Below are 24,054 nucleotides of genomic sequence, written 5' to 3' on the forward strand. Positions count from 1 at the left end.
AGTCATGAAATATTTCTACCCCACATAATATCACTTAAAAGCACAAGATTAGAAGTTGTACGTCATATTCTCTAGTGAAGTGACCATTTTCTTTTAAATATTTTGTTTTTAATTATTACAGTATATTGCAGTATAGTTACTGCATATTGAAAATAAAGTGTATTACTGAAGACTGTTGTAATCCATGCAATATCTAGTGCTGTATTTGATTTTCTTTTTTTTTTTTTTTTTTGTGGTGGGAGAGACCAGGGGTTTCTGCTCATTAGTTGGTTAAGTTTTCATACTATTGTCAATTTGCAGTGATCCACTAAGTCGCTCTAATGTCGTACATGGCTGGTTTCACAGACCCCGATTATCACCAATCTTGGACTGACTAATGTTATTTTAGGTAAAGTAATCAAAGACTAGTGCTAAGCAGGGCCTGTGAAAACAGCCGATACTCTTCCCTTTTGTTCTGGCTCAACCTAGCTGTATTGCTGGGTGGTGTCCCGAGGTTTTATAAATTATGTCCGCTAGGGGGCTTTATTTTATGTAAGGACTTTTTTTAGTGGAACATAGGCCAGTTTATCTTCGATGTTTGTCTTTGTTTTTATAATCGTTCAAAAAATGCATTGCATTGCGTAATACATGTACTGGTTTAGTAATAATAATATTATTATTATTAATAATAATAATAATAATAATAATAATAATAATAATAATAATAATAATAATAATAATAAAATTAGCCTGATATTAAGTCGTACATTTTCAAACATCATAGGTGATAGATGATAACGTAACTTTTTTGTTTCGTTTTCGTGCTTGTAATATAACCGACGGTGGTATTAAAAAGGGAAACTGCATAACAAAATGCAGAAGTACATACACGGTCGGTTCAGCTTCCAGACCAAACTAGAAGATGTCAGATACGCACACTAGCCATAATTCTATTACTTTTCAGAAAGAAAGACAAAAGACTTGTTACATGTAAACCATTGTATTAAACAGTATGTTTTGATATATAATACACCACCTGTTTAGTTAAGTTAGTTTCTACTGTATATCTTGTTTGTGAGTGTATCGTCTAGTTTAGTCTGATGGTCAAGTCCAAGGTCTACCGAATTTGAAACTGTACAGTATTTCTATTTCATCATGAAGGCGCTCTCCGCTTCAAAAAAGTATATGCAGATTTTAGGAGTTTGTTTATTCTTGTTTGTACAGACGGCGTGGAGTAACACATTTAAAGTATTACATATGTGTCATCAATCGTATCATTTCTGTGTTTTTTTGTTTAGAAACTTTATGATTGTTATTGGTAGGCTACGCTTCATCAGACATTAAGGTATATTATTTTATTATAAGCCTAACTTGTTAAATGTTCATTAATTCTGCATGTTTACAGTAATTGTAATACAATGCATACTGTGTCAAGTGAGAGTGGCATAAAAACAAAAACCTGGTACGATTGCATTGGTGCTGGTACTACTTGTGCTGATTATATGACACGTGGGTAGTCTGTACTGTACTGTACTGTACTGCACTGTTTGAATGTTGGTGTTTTGCCAGTGTATCATCATAGGCTATATGTTCGAGTATTGTGCCATTTGCAGGGTTCTCCACAATCCATGTCAAGGATGCAGTGGTATATATACTTCATCGCCCCAGGCCAGGTGTGGCTAAGGTGATGAGACTCACTAGTGCGTGGATGGGGCCTGTGTTCCAACCATATTCTTAATTGTTAAATTAAACCTGGTAGGATCACCCCTGTTCTTGCGAGTAAGCACACCTCCAGTTATACCATAACAGATACTTGGTTTGTAGCTTTTATAAAACCGCAAATGGAGCATCCTCATTTATGTGAAATTAAAATTAAAAAGAATTCTCCTGTAATAAGAATTCTCCTATAATGAAAATGACTATCACCTAATGAAACATTAATAATTCTGCTGTGGGAATTATTATGTAGGTGACTTTATGTAGCCAGACAGAATTCCTAAATACCTTGCCTTATAACCTATAAAGTATAGCTATACAAGTTAAACATTTAACTAGAGCGTATATGTATATCTATATCTGTCTATATCTATATATATATATGTATATATATATATATATATATCAAATGGTACACAATCAGGAGTTATTTCGCCCTTGTTTTACAGAATGTATTGAAGTGATAGACAATCTGGAAATAAGTCAATACCAGGAGCACTGTTTTTGCTACAGTTTAAATACGACAGTAGGATGGAAGGACATCTGGTCAACATTCCAGGTATATGCATTTAACTTTCAACAATACCAAGACCACAAAAAGATTTCTTTCTATCAATTTGCATGTTCTTAACTATGTGAACCTTGCTTTGAGCTTTGATATCTTTCAATATAAACATACATTTTCATACGTAAGACCAGCTTTTCACATTACAGATACTGTAGGTTTTAGTTTATTTTTTAGACAGGTTTACCCTCATGCTTCTAAAAGCAAGTATGTTATTATTAATTTCACAATACTGGTATGTTGTTTATATATATATTTATATATATAACAACATACCAGTATTGTGAAGTTAATAATAACATACTTGCTTAATTGTGAATTACGGGTATGTGATGTATTAAATGTTTGTGGTGAATATGATAAATACCAGGTTTATTTTACTGTGGGTCTGTTGAGTTTGTTTTACTTTTTAAAGATGCATTAAAGCTTTCTAGCCTCACTGATCTTACCCCTATCACATGCACTATGTGTGATTCACAATATTATTTATAGGAAAATAACACTATTGTTGTCTTGTTTGTAATTTTTGTTTCATGTTAACTCTCTTAGGTGAATGTGCAAAGCCAGGACGATGTCCACATTGTTTTTCCTGTGGAAGATAACAATTGTAAAGAGCCAGAGACATTCATACATTTTATTCAATGTGTTTTAAGATTTTATTGGCCGTTTCCAAAAGCATCAAATGAACCAAGCTTAACTATTGCACATACTGATGAGGAAGTCTGCTTTGGAATAAAATCAACCAAGCCCTCTGTTAAGTACTCAGTGCATGTAACCAGAAAAAGTAAGAGGATTTCAATTTTTAAAAGCTTTTCCTTTTAAATTTGGGAGCTAATTTTGAAGCATATTGCCCTGATTAATTTGATTATGTAGTCACTCAGAAAAAAACTTTTGCTAAAGACTGTGGTGTTATTAGATTTCCCTGGATGAGCCATTATTGTTTAGAACGTCTGAGCTCTCAGTGAAAAAGAAGGTTGGAAAGTCAGTATTCCGCAGGATGAACGTCTGTAAAGAACATTTAAGGCATCTGCAATTATATAGAAGTGTGGAATTGATCTGAGTTCAGGGGCTGTTCTTCAGTTCCAGTTGCCAGCTACAGATGTATATCACAAAGGTTAGATCATCCAAAGTGTCTGTACAGCCGTCTCGTGAACAGCTGCTGTGGATCACATTTCCTTTCATATTGCTGGCCATACGCACCAGAAACACAAACTAAAAAGACATGCTGTATGTGCTGATCTAGCCCATGTTAATGTGTCTGTGGCCAGCAACTAGAAAGCCAAAACATCATACAAAGGGGATAGTTAATGTAAGTGGAGGCTACTTGAAATAACAGCTAACTGTTTCTCTGTGTTTCAGAGCATGATCTGTATCGTCTTTCCCTGTTTGTGATCGGAATATTGCTGCTCTTTTCTGCACGCAGATTATGCAGGTGAATATTTACCATTCTAAGATTGTGAATCTATATCAGATCTCATAAGTTAAAAGGAACCCCAAGTGCTACAGTAATGGTATTAGTGGCTCAGTACAAAGGGAGCGATCCTTGCAGTGGCACAGAATAGTGTAATGTACCAAGCAGTCAATGGTCCTGTCTATGGGATGCACAGTTAATGTGAATGCATATACTGTGGTATTTTAAAGTGTAAGAGGGATGTTAACCCTGGGTGTCTGACTGAATTCTTATACGGGTTGTAAGAGACAGAATAGCTTTTTAAACTGTACTTCATGACACACAAGGAACTGTAACAACATCATGTAGCTACACAAGTGCAATTAACTATACAATTCTACATAATAAATGATGAGAACATTTTAAGAAAAAAAAGCAAAACAATGTGGACACATTCACTTCTGCAAGTTGTGTGGTTGTTGCCATGGTAATTTCATGATGTTTTTTTTTTTTTCAGGAACACTGTGTTTTATTACACTGTAGGTATTTCTCTGGGCATTCTCTCCATATTCATTCTTACTTTGTTTGTACTTAGAAGGTTCACACCAAAGGTAAGTGCTAGCAGAGTAAAACTTTAGCTCAGATTCATAATGTGCAGTATTTCAAACTGTTTATATTTGATTAAAATCTGAATAATATATATGTTTTTATATTTATCTTATTAGACCTCCCCAGTGGCTCACTGTACAGTTCATTTTAAACTGTACATTTAGAAGTTTAGTACAGTTACTTTTTCCCAATATGGATACCTGATAGGCTGAGCTCATGAAAGCTATGTAAGATGTATAGAGATGATATTTTACATTAACTCCTGCTGTACCCATTAGGGATGTAAATGCTAATGGTGTGCCTTTGGCAAAGTGATGCATTTTTTACTGTTATGGCTTAATGGTGCAGCAGGCTAATTCTGTAGCCACTTATGCCTTTCATCTCGGGAGACTTGAGTTCAGAACTGCCTCAGGTCACAAATGAAATAAATGAATGAGTCTGGTAGTCTCAACTTAGCCCCCAACGAAGTCCACATCTCAGAACCTCCACACATTTTCGGCTTATTTGGAAATCTGTGCTTCAGTGAGGCTTTCTTGAGCAGTGTTCTTGCCCCCAATATTTCATGAGCACTTAAAAAGAATAATTTATAGCTCTGTAGTGTTCATATACAGATTTCATGATGAAATTTCCCGTACTATAATTTTGTTTTATAGAAAAAGACGTTTTTGTTTATGCTCAGTGGATGTTCTTATCTATCCTACATGGCGGTCCAGCAGGTAGTGAATCACTGGGATGAAATAAGGACAGATTACTGGAGATACGCAGTTGGTAAGTAAAGTGAAATTCCTGAATGAATCAAATTTATAAAAACAAGAATGTGTAAGTAAGCTGTCCCTCACATGACTGATATATTTATTATCAAAATTGAAAATCTTAAACACATCCCTCCCATCACTCCATCCCAACATGTTCTCCCTGTTGAGCACAGAGTTTTTTAGGTTTTTATTATAGCCTTGACCATTTCAGTTTCATATCCTCACATGTTCCTGTTCATCTATTGAGGTCTGCGGCTATGGATTTACCTGATATTGGCTGGAGTCTTGCTGAGTAGAAGATTTTTAGTTTGCACTAAGCTGTGGCATTTGTTGCCTAGCTGAATTTGTTGCGTTCACATTTGTAAAGCTTTTCAAGACAAGGCCTTGTCCTGCCGTATTCATGTTTTATTTGTAAAGCACCTTGAGTGTCATGAGGGGATTTAACATGAAATCACTCAGAATAATGTAATGTATTCTATCAATTCTGCAATGTGTATGTCAGTTTCAATCTCAATCAGTTTTAATAGAGTATTAAAAGTAGATCCTCAGCTGGTGTATCTAAGACTTCACAACCACATGGTGTCCTATTACCCTATTGACAGTATATTAAGTACTCTACAAAAACTGACGTTAGCAGGCATTGGTTTTGCAAGAGCCTTTTTTTCTTCTTCCGTTTCAGAAAATCTTTTTCAATGTTTTCCTGTTGTTTTTAAATATCATTACAGGTTACCTGTTATTTTCTGGATTTCTCAGCTTTGCTGTCTGCTATAAGCATGGACCAATAACAAATAAACAAAGCTTAAACCTCCTGACCTGGACACTGCAGATCATCGCCCTGCTCTTAATGTACCTCGGGATTACATATCCTCCTGCTGCATATGCAGTCATCAGCATCTTAGTCGCTTCAAAAGCCCTGGCATTTTCAGGGGTTTTGATTTGCAGGTTAGTGGGTATGCCAATTCCGAATTAGTACGGTTTCATTTTTTTGGTGAATAAAATATTTGAATGTTTATACAGAAAGTACATTCATAAGTTCATTTTATTTCACAAAAATCATTACTATAATACATTTTGTATTTGAGTGTATATAACATAGCTGCCTTCTTACAGTAGTGTAAGGCCATATATCATTGATTAAATCCTTTGGCCACTCCTTTTTTCCTGTTCATATAAGTTAAAACGATATGTACTGTGTCTACCTCTGTGTGGTTTCATTTTTAATGTAGTTACCCTTTTATATCTAGTAATATAAGTAAAAAGATAACTGAAGCCAAATGCTAAGTACCTTTCACATTATGCTTTTTGCCTAATATGTTGTGCCTTACCATTAATATACGGTAAGAAAGTTATTATGGTTCAAAGGAATGGCAAACTGGTCATAATGACTGCCCTTTTATGTATCTGCCACATTGTCAACCTCCGTACATTATAAGCACGTTGCTGTGCTATTTCCTGGTAAGTCGCATTGACATCAGTCTAAAATAATAAACATGGTATAATTTGTTAACAACATGTAGTTTTAATAGTAAGAATTATTTCCATATTGTACATCAGGTACATTGAATTGACAACAATTATATGGCAACAAATGAAAAAGTAGATTTTGTTCTAATTCCTTGTCGTTGTGCTCTGGGTGTTTTGCAAATTAAATCATTTTAAATATATACAGTACATAAGCATGCACAAACATACAGTTGCATTATTAGGTGACAGGAAAAAGCCACCTCACAAGGAGCTGCTTGGTCTTTGAGACTTGCCATATGCCGGAGTGTCACTAGGTGTCAGCTGTGGGTATTTTACTGGGACTGCTCTTTACTATTCAAAATAGTCTTGAAATGTGTGTCTATATAGTGCTGTGAATGAGGTTTCCCAATAAATCCTTAACTGCCTGAAAAACGAAAGTTTAAAATACATTTTAAAACAAATCAAGTCCAATCATGATCTGTCTGTCTCTGTCTATTTACTTATCTGTATCTTATCTTTCAGTGCTTTTACATTGACATGTTTGTATTCCTGTGTCCCACATAAACTGTACAGTATGCCTCATATTCCATAGAGCTAGTGCCATAGAAAAAGGATGGCTTCTGTTCTCTTTAGAGCTGCTGTTTAACAGCACTCAGCGTTTCCCAGTGTATTTACTGATCAGATTTGAAATGTGTTTAGAGTAAGAACTGATTTTGGATGTGTCACACAATCAGCATGAAATGCAGAGCCCTATTCACAATGCTCATGAGTTATTTGTAGACCTGTTTTTGACAAACTTTATTGAATTCACCAAAACAGACTTTTAAAAGGCTCTTTAGCTTTATCAGTAGAGCCCATTGTAACACAATACCTGTCGAAACATAAAAAAGCACTAAACTTTACTGTTGTAGTCCTGTAATGTGTTTAATTTCTCCAAGTTAGGTTAACAAAATAAGCCTTAATGATAAGATAGCCAAATAATGTGAAATGACACGAGTCCTCTACCGAAATATACATCGTCAAGCCCTAGCCAGAACTGATGTCATGCTATTTCCTAAAAGCATTTTATCACTTCATGTTTCTACAGAATAATAAGAGGAATATTTCAAATCCTGAAAAAAAGCTTTAAAGCAAAGGAACTAGAAATCAGACTGCTTAGTGAAGAAGAATACAGAAAACAGGGTGACACTGAGACCAGAGCATCCTTGCAGGAGCTGCGTGAAAACTGTTTGAGTCCAGAATTCCCTGCATGGGAAGCAGTGTCAAGACTCCGCTCTCCTAAAAGGTAAAGACTTGTTTCACTGTATGCTGAGGGGCTCACCCTGAAAAAATGAATTTGAACATAAAAAAGGATGTTGTTTCTGCACCCTGTTAGATATTCAGCTATAAGCATGTTTAAATATATGTAGAATTCTATGATTGACTGCTGTCTACAAAATCAAATGTGCCTGTTTGCTGTAAAAATGCAGAAGGTTTTTGCAGACCAGCTGGTTACAGCAACCAGTAAGAGAAAACCAGAGAAATGCACATGGTACATTGGGGAAAAAAAGTAAGCAACCTCTGAGATAAGTTTATTTATGCATATATCCATTTACTATTTGAATCCATTTCATTATTAGTTGGTTAAACTTGATACACTTTAGAGTCAAAGTATGACTCAACAAAAGCTGTTGTCGAGTGACTGATGAATGGTACATGGTAGCCTCAAACACAATCATCAATAAGTGAGCATTTGTGTGTGTAAAGGTGTTAAATAAAAACTGTATTATTACAGTACGTTGAGCTGATTCTCTTTAAATAATTCCTTCAGGTTGGCTGAATTTATACGAGGGGGTTCCCATGTGACTGATGAAGAGATCCTTGAGCATGACAAACAGTACTGTTTGGGCGGCACCTACTTTGAAGACTGGATCTTTTCCTCTAGAGACGAGGAGCAGGGTGATCAAGACTGGCCAAACCCACTACAATCCCAAGAGGATGTTGATGAGGAAGACCTGGAGTACTACCAAGCCACTGAACAGCGCAGTTTAGCACCAGTTGATTTAGAGTTATTCTAAAGTCACAAAGGGGTCTATCTGAATGATCTCCTATATCACTAAATAAAATAAAAATGTGTAGAATAAAGATAAACACTGATTTAGATGATCAGAATAGACTACCCCCTCAAAAAAAGTGCTTCTCAAACTGGATTCGGGTTTGCTTCAGTAAGAATTTAGGTGCATGTTTTAATAATATTCTAACCCGATTGCCTTTTTTATTTGATAATTTGCTTACCATAACTTGTTTTTATTGCAAGAACTTAATCAGTTATCAAGATAACTGAATACCTTGTTGAAACATATCAGGCTTGTCTTGACATTGTGATTTCATTTTAAACGTGCCGTTGAAATGAACCTTCAAACTCAGGTATTTTAAGAAGGAACCATTAGAACAACCGCTCATTTCCTTTATACATTAGGGGATTAAAGCACTCGCAGGTAGATTAGGTTGTTTTTGCACTGAAAGGACCATGTCCTTATGTGACACTTTTAAACTGAGTGTATATATTAGACACCCACTGGGGCTTCCAGAATGTTTATGATACAATAACCTGTCCATTAGACACGTGGCACAGATCAGCACAAAACAAAATGTAAAATACTGCAGGAGGGAATAATCTAAATTAAAACACACCAAGTGCTCTTTTAACATTTTTAAAAAGCAGCTATTGTTTCATCAGTCCAAGCTCTAAATGTTTGATGGATTATAAAAAAAATAGATTGAGTTGCTGTGTTTTTGTAAAAAAAAAAAAAATATATATATATATATATATATATACATACATACATATATATATATATATACATACATACACACACAATTATAAAATGGTACAAATTAAAAATATATAAAAAAATAAGATCTTCTGATTTATTAAGTACTATGTAAGTATGCTAAACAGTATCTTAATGTAAATATCACCTTTTAAACATGGGTATGGTAGTAATTGACCCTGGTTTTGTTATTGGCAACAAGCTCAGGTGTATTGATTCAACACCGGAATGGCTCAAACTGCTATTTCCTAATACCGTGGTGTATTGTAAATAGTTTTGATTAATTTTGAACACTCCAGCATGTATTTCTGTATTTCTTTTTCTATTTGTTAAATGAAAAATAAGTAAAATGTTTTATTCCTGAAAGTTTAGTTTGAAGTTGATTAGAGGTATGCTTTACGTTGGTTTTGATTGATTTAAAATAATAAAATAAAATGCATAACCTTAGCAATTTGTTAAAGCTGTTGTAGCTAATAAAATAATTCCCTATATCAAAACTGTCTTAGGCTTCCGTTCGCTATAGGACTCAAATGTGTAGCACTACCTTAAAGCAAGGATGCAAACGTTTCTTTAGTGAGCGTAGCACCAGATATGATGTGATAAAATGAAAATACAGTACATGTTTGCTCACAGCTGGTATAGGGAATGGAAGGGCATTACAGAATCTGTTAGCTACAACCACTTTAAAGAACATTGCTCTGGAACATACAGTATACTCAACAACATGTGTACTCTCTGGTGTAGATAGTGGTGACCGATATTTATGCATTAATTTTAACCTGTTTAAGGATTACAAAGGCTATTCCAGATCTTCTGATTGAATCATTTGAAAAAAAAAACACGTGTGAATGTAGGTCACCATGACTTTGTATATTCAGTGCTATTTATTTAATAGAACATCACTCAGGTATGTACAATCAAAGCTTAATTTTTCCTAATAAACTGTTTTAATAAAAGCGCAGAGTGTATCTTAATTTTTTGCAAATTAATTGTTTTAACATTACAGTACATTGCATTCCTTAAAACTGTTGCTTTCTTTAGCTGGAAACCCAAAACCATTTACAAAACTACTGATCAGAATACAGTAAGCAAGAGATTAAAGGCACACATTGTTAATTATACACAAAGCCTTTACTTGATTAACCTGCTGTGTAAATATATGTATTTATGTTATGTTAACAAGTTTACAGTGCTGGACACGGATTGCAAACATATATTAATATTTAGATAAACCCTCAACTGTTCATAAATTAACAAATTTACATTTTCCAGTGTATGCTTTAAAGACTACAAATCTTTTTTAAACCCATAATATTAATTTTTTTTTTTTTTTTTAGCACAGTATTCATTGTTAAAAATGCAATTTCATTTTCAGGAGCCTCTAAGCCCCGGTAAGCAAACATTTCTTCTGGAATTGTCAAACAGTTCAAAGACAACAGGTAGACAGGAAGTCTAGCACACCACTGTTCAGGAAAACATTTTGCCAATTAAACTGCAGCTTAAAAAAACTGGGCTTTTTAAAAATAATGTTAAGTAAATGAAATGTCTACTGCAAATGTGTATTATTTTAGCAGATGAATTATAGGCAAATAGTGTAATGCACTAAGTATTAGGCACTTTTTGCAGTTTGGGGTTTTAACATGAAAATAAACGTTCTGAAACGTTAAATAGTGTTTAGAAAAATCACTGGTTGTATTCCTGTTATATTCTCTGTCTACCAAGGTGGCAAGTTGCACATACTGTAAGGCTTATTAATATTGTACCTTTTAGGAAAGAGAATCATTCCTCAGCAGCAAACACAAAAATACCATCCAGGAGTAGTAGCTTCCTGAATTCTTCCTATGCAATTTGAAAACAAAATAAAAAGGAAACAAATGCATTGCTACAGATATTCATATGTACAGATGTTGCTTGTATGTACAGCTCTTCCGTATTTATAGTTGCTGGAAGGGGTTTGTTGGAGACAGGGCTAAATTGCTAGCAATATTTCTTGGCAGAGGGTTGCTGTTCTCCACAGTCTCTGCTGGGCTGGTGTCTGGAAGGCCCTGTGTAGCCTACAGTGAGTTGTTTGTGCCTTCCTGAGCTGTGCTTGCTGGGTCTTCACTCTTTGCTGCCGCTGGTGAAGTCTTTCTTTGAGCATGAGAAGTTGATGAAGACAGTTCAGTTTCCTGAAAGGTACAAAAATTAGAGTTTGAATTTGGCTGGTAGCAGTTGACAGCCAAGTGTGACAGGTAATGTATACAGAATGTATTGAACAGATTTCCTTTCAGCTGCATTTAAGCTCAAACTAATGTTTTTGTTAAAGCCTATATAGGTTGCTTTGGGATTGAGAACCTCTCAATAGCTTTGCAAAGATAAATAAATCCACATAATCCCAAAAAGTGGCTTTTGAACAGGATTTGCAGTCCACGAAATGTTTGTTTAGTTAAACAGTGTGACGTATATATTATTTTATGTGAGGTGCACATTTCAATACAAGTTGTACTAACTTTGGGCAAATTCATGAATCGCTATATATTGAAAACAATATTGTTAGTTGAGGCAAACTTTGCAGGCAGTAGACTTGGTCTAAAAGATTAAATAAAGCTGACAGTAAAATTTCATATTTCCACGCTGCACTGGCAAGAATGAGATTTTTTTTAAAGATGTTCATGAAATCAGACACTTTCATTTGCAGTGCAGTACTAACACAGTCATCCAACAGGGAGCATTTATGTATAAACTTTGTACTGTTTTTATTTATTTATTTATTTATTTATTTATTTATTATTATCAGTTACATATTTACCATCAAATAATTTCTTGAAACAAGTGCCCATCAAAATCAGGCAAACTATTGTCAAGATATAATTTTCAGAGAATCAGTTGTGGCTACAGTGAAAAAGTCACCATGACCTACATTGTCAGGATGTTAAACAAGAAAATCACAGAATGTAGCTTACAGGGATGCTTAACACTATACTGTGGTTTGTGCTATTGCATAAAATACCTTCTCACCTTTCTTCAGGGGAGCCAGGAAGGCATGCAAAAGAAAAAACCAGATGTATTCTGTTATTGCAATACCAGTATTCAAGCTTTACACTGTGCAACATGGACATCACTCTTAAATGTTAACTTAAGAGAGTTCAATAAAAAAATGCTCAATGGCATAAACAAACACTGCCTGTCTGTGTGCAATACCAGACTCCTTTCATTTAAGTATAAAAAAAATAACATGTTTACGATATAACTAGCATACTGTGTTTGGCACAATAGAAAAATCGACCTCAGACTGACCTTATATGAATCACTGACAACCACCTTTGCTAAAGAGACATAAAATATTTTATATTGCCAGACACTTTTTATGTAGCTTCACTTATTCCTCTCTTTCTCTCCAGGATATAAATAAGGTTATCCAAGCTGTACCATAAGCTTCGTCACACGAGTTTATGAGATCAGTGGTTTGTTTAGGCGAGCTAAAGTGTGACTAATGAGGGTCAGTGAAGCCTGGAATGAACCAAACTGTTGTTTATAGGGGGCAGGTTGCACAAACTATCCTCTCAGTGAATTATCGCTCCATGTTAAATAAGCAGCTCACCTGTAGAGGTTGGTGCTCAGAAGCTAGATTGCGTTTCGACATCTTCATCATCTCTTTCATTTGATAGATGGCAAAAGAAATGGTAACCCATGGAGATGGAGAGATCACCCATGCTGGTTTATTCAGGTCCTCCTGCTCCTCCTGGTGTTTGCTTTTCTTCAGAGGCAGTTTGGGCTCCACTCGGGGCAGAACCACTTCAGATTGGTTTTGTACAAGGTCAATGGTTGCTATGGGAACCGGGCTGGATGGAACCGGTATGTTTTCTGCCAGCATCTTATCTTCTGCTTCCCCCACAAAACAGAAACAGTTTTGAATTTTTACAAATAATAACATTCATACGTAGCCAGTACATCTAAAAGATGTTTTCGGTTGTTCAATCTAGTGTCATTCATCATAGTTATGTGCTTAAGACAGAAAAAAAGCAGTATTTATTAAAATGTTAGGATAATTTTCCAAAAAAGGTACCAACGACCACACCTTGGGTATAATGAACCATACCCTAAAACACATATCAGTTTTATCCCAACCACTGGTTTTCAAGATTGTATTTTACCTTGTAAAGAAAAAAAAAGACATCCGTGAACTAAAAGTGTAACATTGTGGTTCAGTAATACAGCAGCCTGGCCGATTTTTCTTACCATCATCTTCATTTTTCACAGACAACCACTGAATAAGTGCAAATAATAAAAGAATCACAAGAGAGGCCATTCCGATTCCTCTGAATGTTTTAGCCGCACCTGAAATATGGACAGACAGTAGAGTCAAGGAATCAAAGCAGGTCTGTTATGATAGCACATAATCTCTAACCAGTTTGACATACTATCATCAATCAGCAAAGCCCCCCTGTATCTACCACAAGTGCCATACAGCTATATGGTTAGGATATGTTACAGTGGGTGTAAATGAACCAGTTTGCAGTACAGATAGCAGAAGATTCCCAATCAAATTATTAGTTTACCGAAACGTTATTCTACATATGGAAGCTGATTAGAGCCTATTGTTTTCTAAGTATTTCTGCTTTTGTTAAGAACATAACATGTGAGTATTCTACTCACCAAAGTAATTCACAAAGACTCCCCCCACCATGGCCCCGCAGCCCCTCCCCAGCCCCAGATGAAGGCCCTGCAGGATTCCCTGGGCAGACGTCCTCAGTGCTGAAGGCACTGCAGCACTCAGATAGGAAATGCAAGCAGCCCACACCGAGGCATGGGTGACTCCTGGAAACACAAAAACATGTATTTTGAAAGTCTGTACAAATTTGTGTGGTATATCCTGTTGTCAAGCAAGTGAAAGATCTGAGAGGAAGCATTAATTGTAATGGTACAAAACTAGCAAGAAACACCATTTTCTATAAACAAAAAAAATGTATTACTTTTGATGGAGCAATCAATATATATATATATATAAAGAAAATATTTCAATATTTAGATTCAGGGGCCTACACTGAAAGAACTTTACAGCTTTCTAAAAGCTCAGTGACATCTTCTTTCTTTTTTATACTAACTGACCCAATTAGTCGTGCAGTGTCTATAAATACTGTCTCAAAAATAGAAGCTCTTTTCTCAGTTTCCAGAAACATAAATCACCAAACACCTTACATTAGGCTTATGTAATTTAAGTGTGATGTACATAGAAACATCGATACCCAGATTCCTAGATCCTTCTCAACAGGAATATGCATCCCCAGCAGGGATAATAATAGTGACCAGATTCATTCATTCACTCAAAGAAACATTTAAGAAGACAGCACTGAATCCAGTATGGACTGCTTCATTAAGTATTTTGCTTCAGGTGTTCAAGAACATAGATACCTTGAAGGCAATTACAGATGCCTCAAGTTCTTCAGTTCAGAGTGCATTCTCACGGACTACCAGGGCTTAACAGGTCTTCTGTGTTTGTGTTTCTAGTGTCAGTAGAAGTTCTGGGTTCACTATGTTTTCTGCTTTAAAACAACCAAGGTAAGTCTTAAACATTTGCTACCTAGGTTAGTTATACAATCTCGGTTTTAGGTTTAAAAATAAAATTGTCCAGAAACAGAAATCACAAGAATACGCTGTAAATGAACTGCTGTAATTAACTTCCTAGTTACCATTTTTTTTTGGTTTGTTTAAAAATGAAAGCCAATTTTCACACTGGTCTTCTGTAAAATGTAAAAAATGATGTATAGGCCAGTTGACCATATTTATTGTGCCAGGTTTACTAAGCCTTTTAAAGGTTACACCCGTTTTTTCCCTGAAAGAAATATAAGTATGGTTAACCCCTAAGCTACATATGAGCAAAAATGGCATTGTCTTTCCTGGAACACTGTTTGTGTCGAGATCAAAGTCTCCTCTAGATTAAAAACAGTTTCAAGTCATAATACTATATCTACTATTGTATATATAAAATGAAACTTTTTTTTTTTTTGGGTGTACAGCAAAAGTATAATTTTTGTACACTGCTGTCAAACCTCCTTTTAAATTAATATATATATATATATTGAAGCCGAAATGTTGTAGATAATTATTAAAACAGTCAGTTTTCAGTTTATCAATTACTTCACTTCTTTGTTAGAAGACAACGTTTATACTGGCACATTTCATTTTAATTCCACTGTATGCTGTTGCACTTTGGGATGTTATTCCTAGGTTGGCGCTTTGCCGTGCAAAAAAAGCTGGTAATAAATCTTCTTTAGACTGTTCTAATCAAAATGTCAAAAAATATACCATTACAAGAGACATCTGTTTCTCTGACACGAAAAAACGAATTGATTTTCCATTTTTTAAATATTGCAATGATGATTGCTGGGATGCAGTCCAACTTCTCAAAAACTGCAATACAGTTAAGTGGTTCCAAGGTCACCATTAACTGCTGAATAATAAAAGCAACTGTATACAACTTTAGTTGTTTTCTCCGTCCAATTTCTGTGTGCTTGTTAATGTTAAAACAGCTTTCAACCTTGACAGAAAACTGAACACTCAAAAAGGTTTCATGCCATGTTCTGCACCATTTGTAGGCCTATATGCATTCACTGGAGTGCTATTGGCCTACTTTTTTAATTTCCCTCAAGATGTATAACATTTAGCCTTTGTTTCTCATTTAATTTTGTAAAACATGGTACAAAAACCAAAAAAGAAATTATGTAAAGGTGCTGAGTTCCATGTATTATTATTATTTATTTCTTAGCCAACACCCTTATCCAGGGCGACTTACAATTGTTACAAGATATCACATTATTTTTTACATACAATTACCCATTTATACAGTTGGGTTTTTACTGGAGCAATCTAGGTAAAGAACCTTGCTCAAGGGTACAGCAGCAGTGTCCCCCACCTGGGACTGAACCCACGACCCTCTGGTCAAGAGTCCAGAGCCCTAACCACTACTCTACACTGCTGCCCTATGGCTTATTTCACAGTCTAAAAATATGTATTTCAAGATATTTCACGATTAAATATTTAGTAAAGCAGAAAAAAAGTGTGTTGTCACATTCAAAATTGATAATTTTCTCTAGAGTTGTTATACAACAAATGTTCCTACATATTTAAACACTACCCTGAAAAACAGTAAATGCTAAATTGTAGAATATTTAGTTTTTTCAAGTCCACCTTTTAAAGACATTCTATTTTCACCATCAGGGAATTATCAAACAAAATAACAACAGACACATGAAATGCCCCCTTCTTGTATTGGACAGAGTTATCTTTAGCAGAAATATTTCTGATCTTTGATGCAGCTGGTGTCTTTTTCATTTTAAAGAAATCATGCAGCTCTATGCAGTGTGTGTTCAATCATTTACCGGAAGCAAACTAAACCAACCGCCAGGTTCCTATATGCAGATTATGCAATAAGACAAATATTTGCTGTATTTATTTTTAAGTGATAAAAATATGTATAGTTACACTATTCTTTGCAAAACTGAAATTTTCATGTGGAACTACATATTACACTGAAATTGGTACATTTCATGGAAATCGTGAACTCTGTGAAAAAATATGATTGAGTGATTCAAGTTATGCATGAACTACTTTTTAATCTCCCATGATGGGACTGTCATGGAGACAGAGATTGTTACACAATAACACATAAACTTCTTTCACACTGGCATGCTCTACCCGGGTCAGAACCTACCTGGGTCAGGACCCGGTGTCATGCGGGTCGGCTACGCAATCTCACACTGCTTTTGATAAAGCAGGGTTAACCAGGGTGACAGACGCAAGTACACAATGCGTGTATCGATGCCCCAGAAGCAGCTTGTTACAGACACTTCCATTCAAGCTTCTCTGGATTCAACCGCTGACCCAAATGTTGATTAGAGCAAATGTTTCTTCATCCCTGCTGCAATCTGGCTCATGGTGTGTCTCAAGCAACAAAAATATAGCTAAATAGAATAAAGAGAAATGTTCCTTGCGCAAGTGAAACCTTCACGCAGGCGTGGCTGTTTGTTATTTCGTCGGCTTACGAACGGCCATCATGCATTTTGTCTCGGTCAACCCGTTTCAAAGCATGTCGACCCACATCCTGTAGTGGGCCGCTGGGACCCATGTCAACCTGGGTACAACCCAGGTACGTGGTTTCACACTACGCGGGATAGTGATCCGGGTAGGACTGCCAGTGTAAAAGGGGCTATAAAAATACACACAGTAGATGGTATCACTCCGGTAAAAAAAAAATGCCTTGCCAAATCTAAACTACAAACGAACTCCAACCCTCACAAACATGACTTTCTTAAAAGGGAATTTGGTTCTTAGGAAGATGAAAAGATTTACAGCAGCTGCCCCTACCGTATTGATAATACAGTACAAGGGAAACCAATTGAGTAAGCTCAACTACAGATACGTGTCACAAGCCTCTGTAGATGGCCAAGCTAAAAGCATGCACTACTTCAAACAGTTTCACTTCAGTTACACTGGGTGTGTACTCTAGACACAGGCCTGCTCAGAGTTAGGAGTCAACACCCAATACAAACAGAGTTGTTGAACCTGTTCCAAAAAACCTCAATTTATAACTTCAGGGCTGCCATTAAGCCAGCTCAACGTCAAAACTGATTTATTTTTTCTTTGTGGCATATGTGGTACATTTTTTATATTTTGAATACAAATATGTATTCTGCTAATTTGCATTCATATTTATTTATTGATTCAAAAATTACCTTGAAGAACTTCTACTGGGAGAACAATCCAAGCATTTTCCAGGTACGATATGTACAGATAGCGAGCTGTATTGCAGGCTAATCCAATATACAAAACCCTGGAATGAAATAAAAGAGAATTCAAAAATCATAATAGAAAACACAGAGCTGTTAAATACTAACAGAACAACTCAAGCAGCTTTTCTAATTAAACATTATCTCTGGTCTACAGTATATAAATACACAAAATAAGTTTACCATTCTAAAATACTTTACAGTATAATATTCTGTGGCTGCTGTTGTTCACACTGGGGTTGCTACTGGTTTTTCAGTTTAGGTAAATGTTAAAACCATCTTCAGCAGAGAACACAATTCAACCTAAAATGACTTCAAAGTTCACAACACTGCAATAGCTATGTAATGGCCCCATAATTATGAATGAATCCAGGTCATAGTTAGTGCTTACATGTTTTTTTATCAACACAAGAAACTATTGTTCAGCTGATTTAAAGAACACCTCCAGGGGTACAGTAGTAACCAAATTCCCTTACTGCGGTTACTCCTGTCATTGTTGAGCAGGAGAATTTCTGCCACAGGGACAAGTGAACAAACCACAACAGCCACTGCTGCTTCTGCAATAGTTTTATCTATTTAACTCACAAAATCTCATATCACAGCTGTCTAGCATCCACTGTGCTCATCTTATATTGAAAAACTACTGGGATAGCCTTGTTTAGACAGAGGCACACATCTAAAAACATACAACAGTAATGGCCTCGCCAGATTTAAAAAGCAGGTAGTTTTCACATTTTAATGCAACAGGTCAGTAAGGGGCCAAGTATTTCTATATTTTTGTATTGTTTAGTTAAAGTCTTTTTTCATTTATTTCAAACTGTTATAGGTGAGGCAGTCCTAAATCAGCAATACAATATATCCAAGTCAGTGCCTCAGCACTCACTGACTAGGCCAGCTGTGTTCAATGCTTCATCCCTGCGCTCCACTTAACCTTCAGCATCCAGAGTAATAGCTAGAGCTATAGCTGTGTCTCGGGGGATGTTTTAGAAACTGCTTTTAGACAGGGGTGCCAGTTTGTGAGTCTTTTCTCATTGTGGTGTCACTCAGAATGAAGGTGACCTTTCAGAACAGCATTCTGTATCATCACCAAACAAGTAACAAGTAACTGGCACTTTACTTAACGTCTGTTTTGATAAGTTAAATAACTAAACTATTTTTCCATGCCTCCTACTTTGTCAATAGTAGAAGAAGCTACCTATTTCCTGTGCTGTCAACAATTATATTTCAGTGCAAAATGAACAGGGTTTGTGGAACCATTTTAAAGGTCTGCTTCTACTCTACATACAGTAGCTCTTACTTTAACCACACTAGGAGGAAATGTTTCAGACAGACAGTTGGAATTTTTATTTGTATAATATTAGTTTTAAATGTTATTTTCTTAACCGAAATAGAATGTTCCAGAGCGATTAAACTGCAATATTTCTAGCTTTCAGAATTAGTAAAGAACATCATTTTGACTTGTGAAAATACCCTAAACAGAAAGACTGTTGAATATTTGACCTCTCTGGAAATTACTGGCCCAAGGTTACGTGTAGTTTGTGTTGTCAAACACTTTTAAAGTATTTTTTTTTTTTTTTTTAAATATAGGCTAGACATATCCTGTGGTATGTAATGTATTGTATCTGAGCCATACTCAAAGGTATGTTTGAGCACCACTCCCTGCATAGTTTATTCATATAGAAACACCATCATTCACAGCTACTGTACAGGAGAGATACTGTACACTCTCTTTTGGGCAGCTGCTGGTCAGAAACATCTTTGTACTGTACTTTCTAAATACAACAGATGGCTCGCAAATGTCACTAGTTCATGTAACAGATGCCAAAGATGAATCGCATGAGCTGAACAGATCAAAAACTAAAGTGCAGGGGTTTGCAACTCAGATATTGATGAAGTCAGTGGTAATGACAGGGCTGGGATTACTAGCACAGTAGAATTAAGGTCTCAGAGCAGCTTTAGCCCAATAGATACAGAATACGATTTGTCAAATACCCTCGTTCTAGAATCAAGCCAACTTGGTACTCGATTGGGAAGCAAATTCACTCTGATTTATTTATGCACAGGGTTTTGGGAAACAAGCACAACTGTGCTGACTGGGCGGTGATTTTTTACATAGTGGACCAGGCTCAGGCTTACAGATTTACAAACCCAGGACTACCTATTGAGAAAACCACTTGCTGAGGTAAGTGTATCCATCCGTGTCTGAACAAAGTGATAATGTCTCAGGAAGGTACAGGGCAACGTTATTTTTAACATGACTCCAAAGTTAAATTGATAAATCTGAACGTCCTCTTGAGAGTCCATGTTTTAACATAAAGATGACTGTCTTCTGATAAGCATCAAGTTCCATTTTACTTCAGACTATGAAGTTCCAGGGCTGAATGGGCCAGGAGCAAAACACAAATACAGGGATCCTCACAAAGTTTTCACTATTATCACTTCTGACAGGAGGACCCCAAAATGAGCCTTTTGTTTGATGTTATGTTCTAGTCAAGTTCTACACTGTGGTGTGACAAAGAAAGGTGTGTGTTCTAAGTGAGAACCTTCAAAATGCCAAATTTAGCAATGGGAATAAAACACATTTTAGCTGCCACTTACCTGATGTGTCCGATTAACTCGATCAGCTTATGACTGAAGAAGTAAGCGGCTAGCTCTGAAATATGACTCAAGACAGAGCAGACTCCAAACAGAGTGGTGGTCCCTTTCAGGTCCTCCAAGTGCCAGTATAGGAAGGTGAACACAAACCCATAGCCGAAGCCCATAAACCAGGCCACAAAGAGGACACTGCCGTACTTAACACTGCACAGCAGTTTGAGCAGGTATCTGTAGTCGAACTGTTCTCCGCTAGCCTGTGGACTAGTATAAGGACCAGCTCTTACACCCGTTTCCTCGGGGGCATTGCGAACCACCTGGGGGATTTCTATTTCTTCCCTTTTTTCATCCTCCTGCATCAAATGGCTCGAGTCAAAGCGGAACTGGGTGGCCACGATGAGAGCAAACGTCATAAGGACCCCAAACACAATGAAAGCAATGCGGTAGTCTTTGTAATCTGGCAAATCACAGCCTGTGCCTACAATAAAGACTGTAATGTGTGTGTGGTCAATTCCGATGCCAACAGCCAGCATAGCCAACCCCCACCCTAAAGAGCCCCACATTCTCTGCAGTCCATAGCGGTCCCTGTGCTTGCCTAGATACTGCAAGGTGATAGTGTCCACGATGGTAACAGCCGGCGCGCTGAAAAACTCTCCTATTATAATAACTAGTAGGATGAGCAGAAAGATGGTCTCCACTTGATCACTGTCAGTAGTGATGATATATTGGTTTGGTGATTTTGTGGTGGTTTTAATGGTAGTGCTTGTGGTGGTTTTGGCTGGGGTTGGTTTCTGGGTAGTTGAATTAGCAGTCATGTTAAGACCACTTCTGAGAGATAAAACAGGCTCTGTGTTAAAAGAAGGTAATGGAAAACCAACTGTGGACAGCAGTCCTTTTGCATACAAGTCCCTCCTCTGTCGATGATTGGTAACAGAACCATTTGGAGGCATGAGAGAGAAGGAATTGGATGTTACCTTGGGGGCTGTAGTTGTAGTTGTTGTAGAGTTAGAAGGGTGTAGATTCACACACGTCATGGCAGCAGGCCTTACAAAGCCGATTCCACAGTTAAACAGAATCCAGCACAGAACGGAAAACAGAAGGACAATTTTCCCTTTCTTAAAACGGTCGGCCACCACGCCCCAAAATGGAGCGCTGCAGAATTCAATGAAGTAACGGATGCCCACTAGCAGCCCGCTCTGACTTGGCAAAATACCCAATTGTTTATAATACACAGGCAGGAGGGGGTGCAAGGATCCATATGCAGAATAGAAGAAAAAGTAAAAGACCTTTGATATCAGGAGATCATTGTCAATTTGTATGCACCGCCTTTCTAGCCAGTCAAAATCATCAGTGGCAGATGCAGGGGTTTCTAAAGGGTGTGGGACAGTTGGGGGCTCAGTGACTTGTTCCAAGGACAGAGTGTTAAAAGGCTCTGCCAGAACATACTTCCTTTTTTGCTCTTCTTCGTCTTCTGACAAAATAGCAACTCTGTCATCGCTCGCCATGCTTTGATGAGAGATTTGATCTTACATATGCTAGAATAGAAAAGATAAAGACATGGATATTAAACAAAATCTGTGTTTCTGGGATACCAGTACTGTACTGAATGACAAAATAAAACCCTTGAAAAGAACACAACAGAACAGTACAGTGGCCATTTATAGCTTATGCTTGGCTATCAGGTTTTGCCACTCTCTGATTTATTGATTTATTAAACTTTCCATCCATTAATTTCCATGGCAACTAAAGCAGCTGTGTGTGCTGATCTTGAAGTACTGTACAAACACTGCGCCAGCCATTCAGGGCAAATTAAATTAGGTAATTTTGCTTGTGTTATGCTATATAAAGCCTGTGTCATTTTGAAGTGCTATTCTGCTTAACACTGTTCATTTTATGCACTGTACATAAATACTGCTGCTGCTTAATAAACTCTTCAGCTGATTGTAAATTACTTTCAAATAACTAATGCAATTTGTTTGGAAAGAAGAAAACAAACACAGTACAATACTCCTTAATACATTTTTGTAAAAGTAAATTGACACGACTCTTAGCTAACGTACTATTCATCTGTAAACTGATACATATTAAACCAATTATTTTCATTACAATTTTGTAAAATGTCTGCAGAATGAAAAAATATATATTTATTACCAGATTATTACAACCATAAATACAACAATGTATTGTGCAATTACAGTATAAGCAAAATATCTACCTAAGCGGATATATAATGCTACTGCATTAAAGGTCAAAACCCAATTTTGATTGCAAAAGATTTGTTTTAAAAAAAGCAATATCGCAAGTGTATTCTTGTACTGAACCTGGTTACGTTTGCGGAAATGCTGGGTGTCTCAGCAATAGCATTCAATTAGTTCATGACAGACTGGATTTAGGTTGCTTGACAAATTCTGCAAACCCAATGTCAGTAAATTACAGTACACATATGATCAGGTAAAGAAAATACCAGTGGAATGAATATATAATCGCATACGATTTTATTGTTTATAATCTACAACAAGCATTAGAAGAGAACGAAAACACAACAACAACAACAACTACTAGACGCAAATTATCACATCCCCATAAAACAAGTGCAGGCTATTTTAAGCAATCTAGTAATACTAAAATGGCAACGTAAATGTAATCAAAAGTTAAAATATTTTAAAACCTATGTGCCCTACATTTTGTAATGCATCGTCTCACTATCTCATCTAAACCAACTCGGACTGGAGGAAATGACTCCCGTTCGTCAGTCTGATTTGCCAGGCTATAATAACATCATGTACCTAGAACACAGCTACAATTTAAATAAACAATCCTCTTACCTGAAAATGGTCTTGTTGGATGGTACGTTTAAGATTACAACAAGCCTCCTGTTCTGCGCCACGATCGCAGGTGAATTAATTTGATCTGCTAAGGTTTCGCCTTTTCTGCATCATCATGGTCTACATGCCGACACTCTGTCAATGGTGATATCTGCCTCTCCATTGTGAACGACTGTATATTTCATAAACTGAAAGCACTGTTTTGTTTTGTTTTGAAATAAGTGAGAAATGGATGTACACCAGTCACCTGCACTCTTACCAGCGGTAACAAAAAGTGGTCGGGCCAGCGCCCCGCAGTGACAGATCTGTTTGGGCTGAAGCTTTTTCAACGGAAATGGTGTAGCACCTCCCATTGAACGGCGCCTCAGCCGGGGGACTGGCTGTGTTTCATTTTATATTTTTACAGACCTGTGCTTGCGAATTATTGTTCTCGAGTTTCAAACTCACGTTAAACATTTGGACACCTGCTTAGATGTAAATAATGCTACCACTCGCAGTATTTGAATACAGTATGACCTGTTTATCGTAAGAGTCATTCCGTGTAGTATTATACAAGGTGCAGGATGACCATATAAGTAGTT

At 36.5% G+C, this 24,054-nt stretch overlaps 2 protein-coding genes across 5 annotated transcripts; one reads left to right on the top strand and one right to left on the bottom strand.

The window, feature by feature from the left end:
• The first annotated feature begins 798 nt into the window (after positions 1–798).
• On the top strand, positions 799–10,247 carry nemp2 (nuclear envelope integral membrane protein 2). 3 transcript variants are annotated; one of them, XM_059032170.1, is made up of 9 exons: positions 799–1,226; positions 2,143–2,254; positions 2,810–3,044; positions 3,620–3,692; positions 4,168–4,261; positions 4,913–5,027; positions 5,740–5,956; positions 7,566–7,763; positions 8,289–10,247. In XM_059032170.1, exons 1-9 carry the CDS (start codon positions 1,135–1,137, stop codon positions 8,533–8,535), a joined length of 1,383 nt encoding a protein of 460 aa, XP_058888153.1. In that variant the 5' UTR covers positions 799–1,134; the 3' UTR covers positions 8,536–10,247. The 3 variants fall into 3 exon arrangements, with proteins under 3 accessions (XP_058888153.1, XP_058888154.1, XP_058888155.1); XM_059032171.1 differs by having other exon boundaries at positions 4,973–5,027; XM_059032172.1 differs by having other exon boundaries at positions 4,976–5,027.
• Positions 10,137–23,991, bottom strand: LOC117411400 (major facilitator superfamily domain-containing protein 6-like). 2 transcript variants are annotated; one of them, XM_034018869.3, is made up of 7 exons: positions 23,474–23,991; positions 20,655–22,183; positions 18,003–18,100; positions 13,927–14,088; positions 13,510–13,608; positions 12,872–13,155; positions 10,137–11,459 (listed from the first exon to the last, which is right to left on the bottom strand). In XM_034018869.3, the coding sequence occupies exons 2-7, from the start codon at positions 22,151–22,153 to the stop codon at positions 11,346–11,348; spliced, it is 2,256 nt and encodes a 751-aa protein (XP_033874760.3). In that variant the 5' UTR covers positions 22,154–22,183; positions 23,474–23,991; the 3' UTR covers positions 10,137–11,345. The 2 variants fall into 2 exon arrangements, with proteins under 2 accessions (XP_033874760.3, XP_033874770.3); XM_034018879.3 differs by having other exon boundaries at positions 12,872–13,152; positions 23,474–23,988.
• Between the last annotated feature and the right edge of the window lie 63 nt (positions 23,992–24,054).

Source organism: Acipenser ruthenus, chromosome 10, assembly GCF_902713425.1.
Source record: "Acipenser ruthenus chromosome 10, fAciRut3.2 maternal haplotype, whole genome shotgun sequence".
Lineage (NCBI taxonomy): Eukaryota > Metazoa > Chordata > Actinopteri > Acipenseriformes > Acipenseridae > Acipenser > Acipenser ruthenus.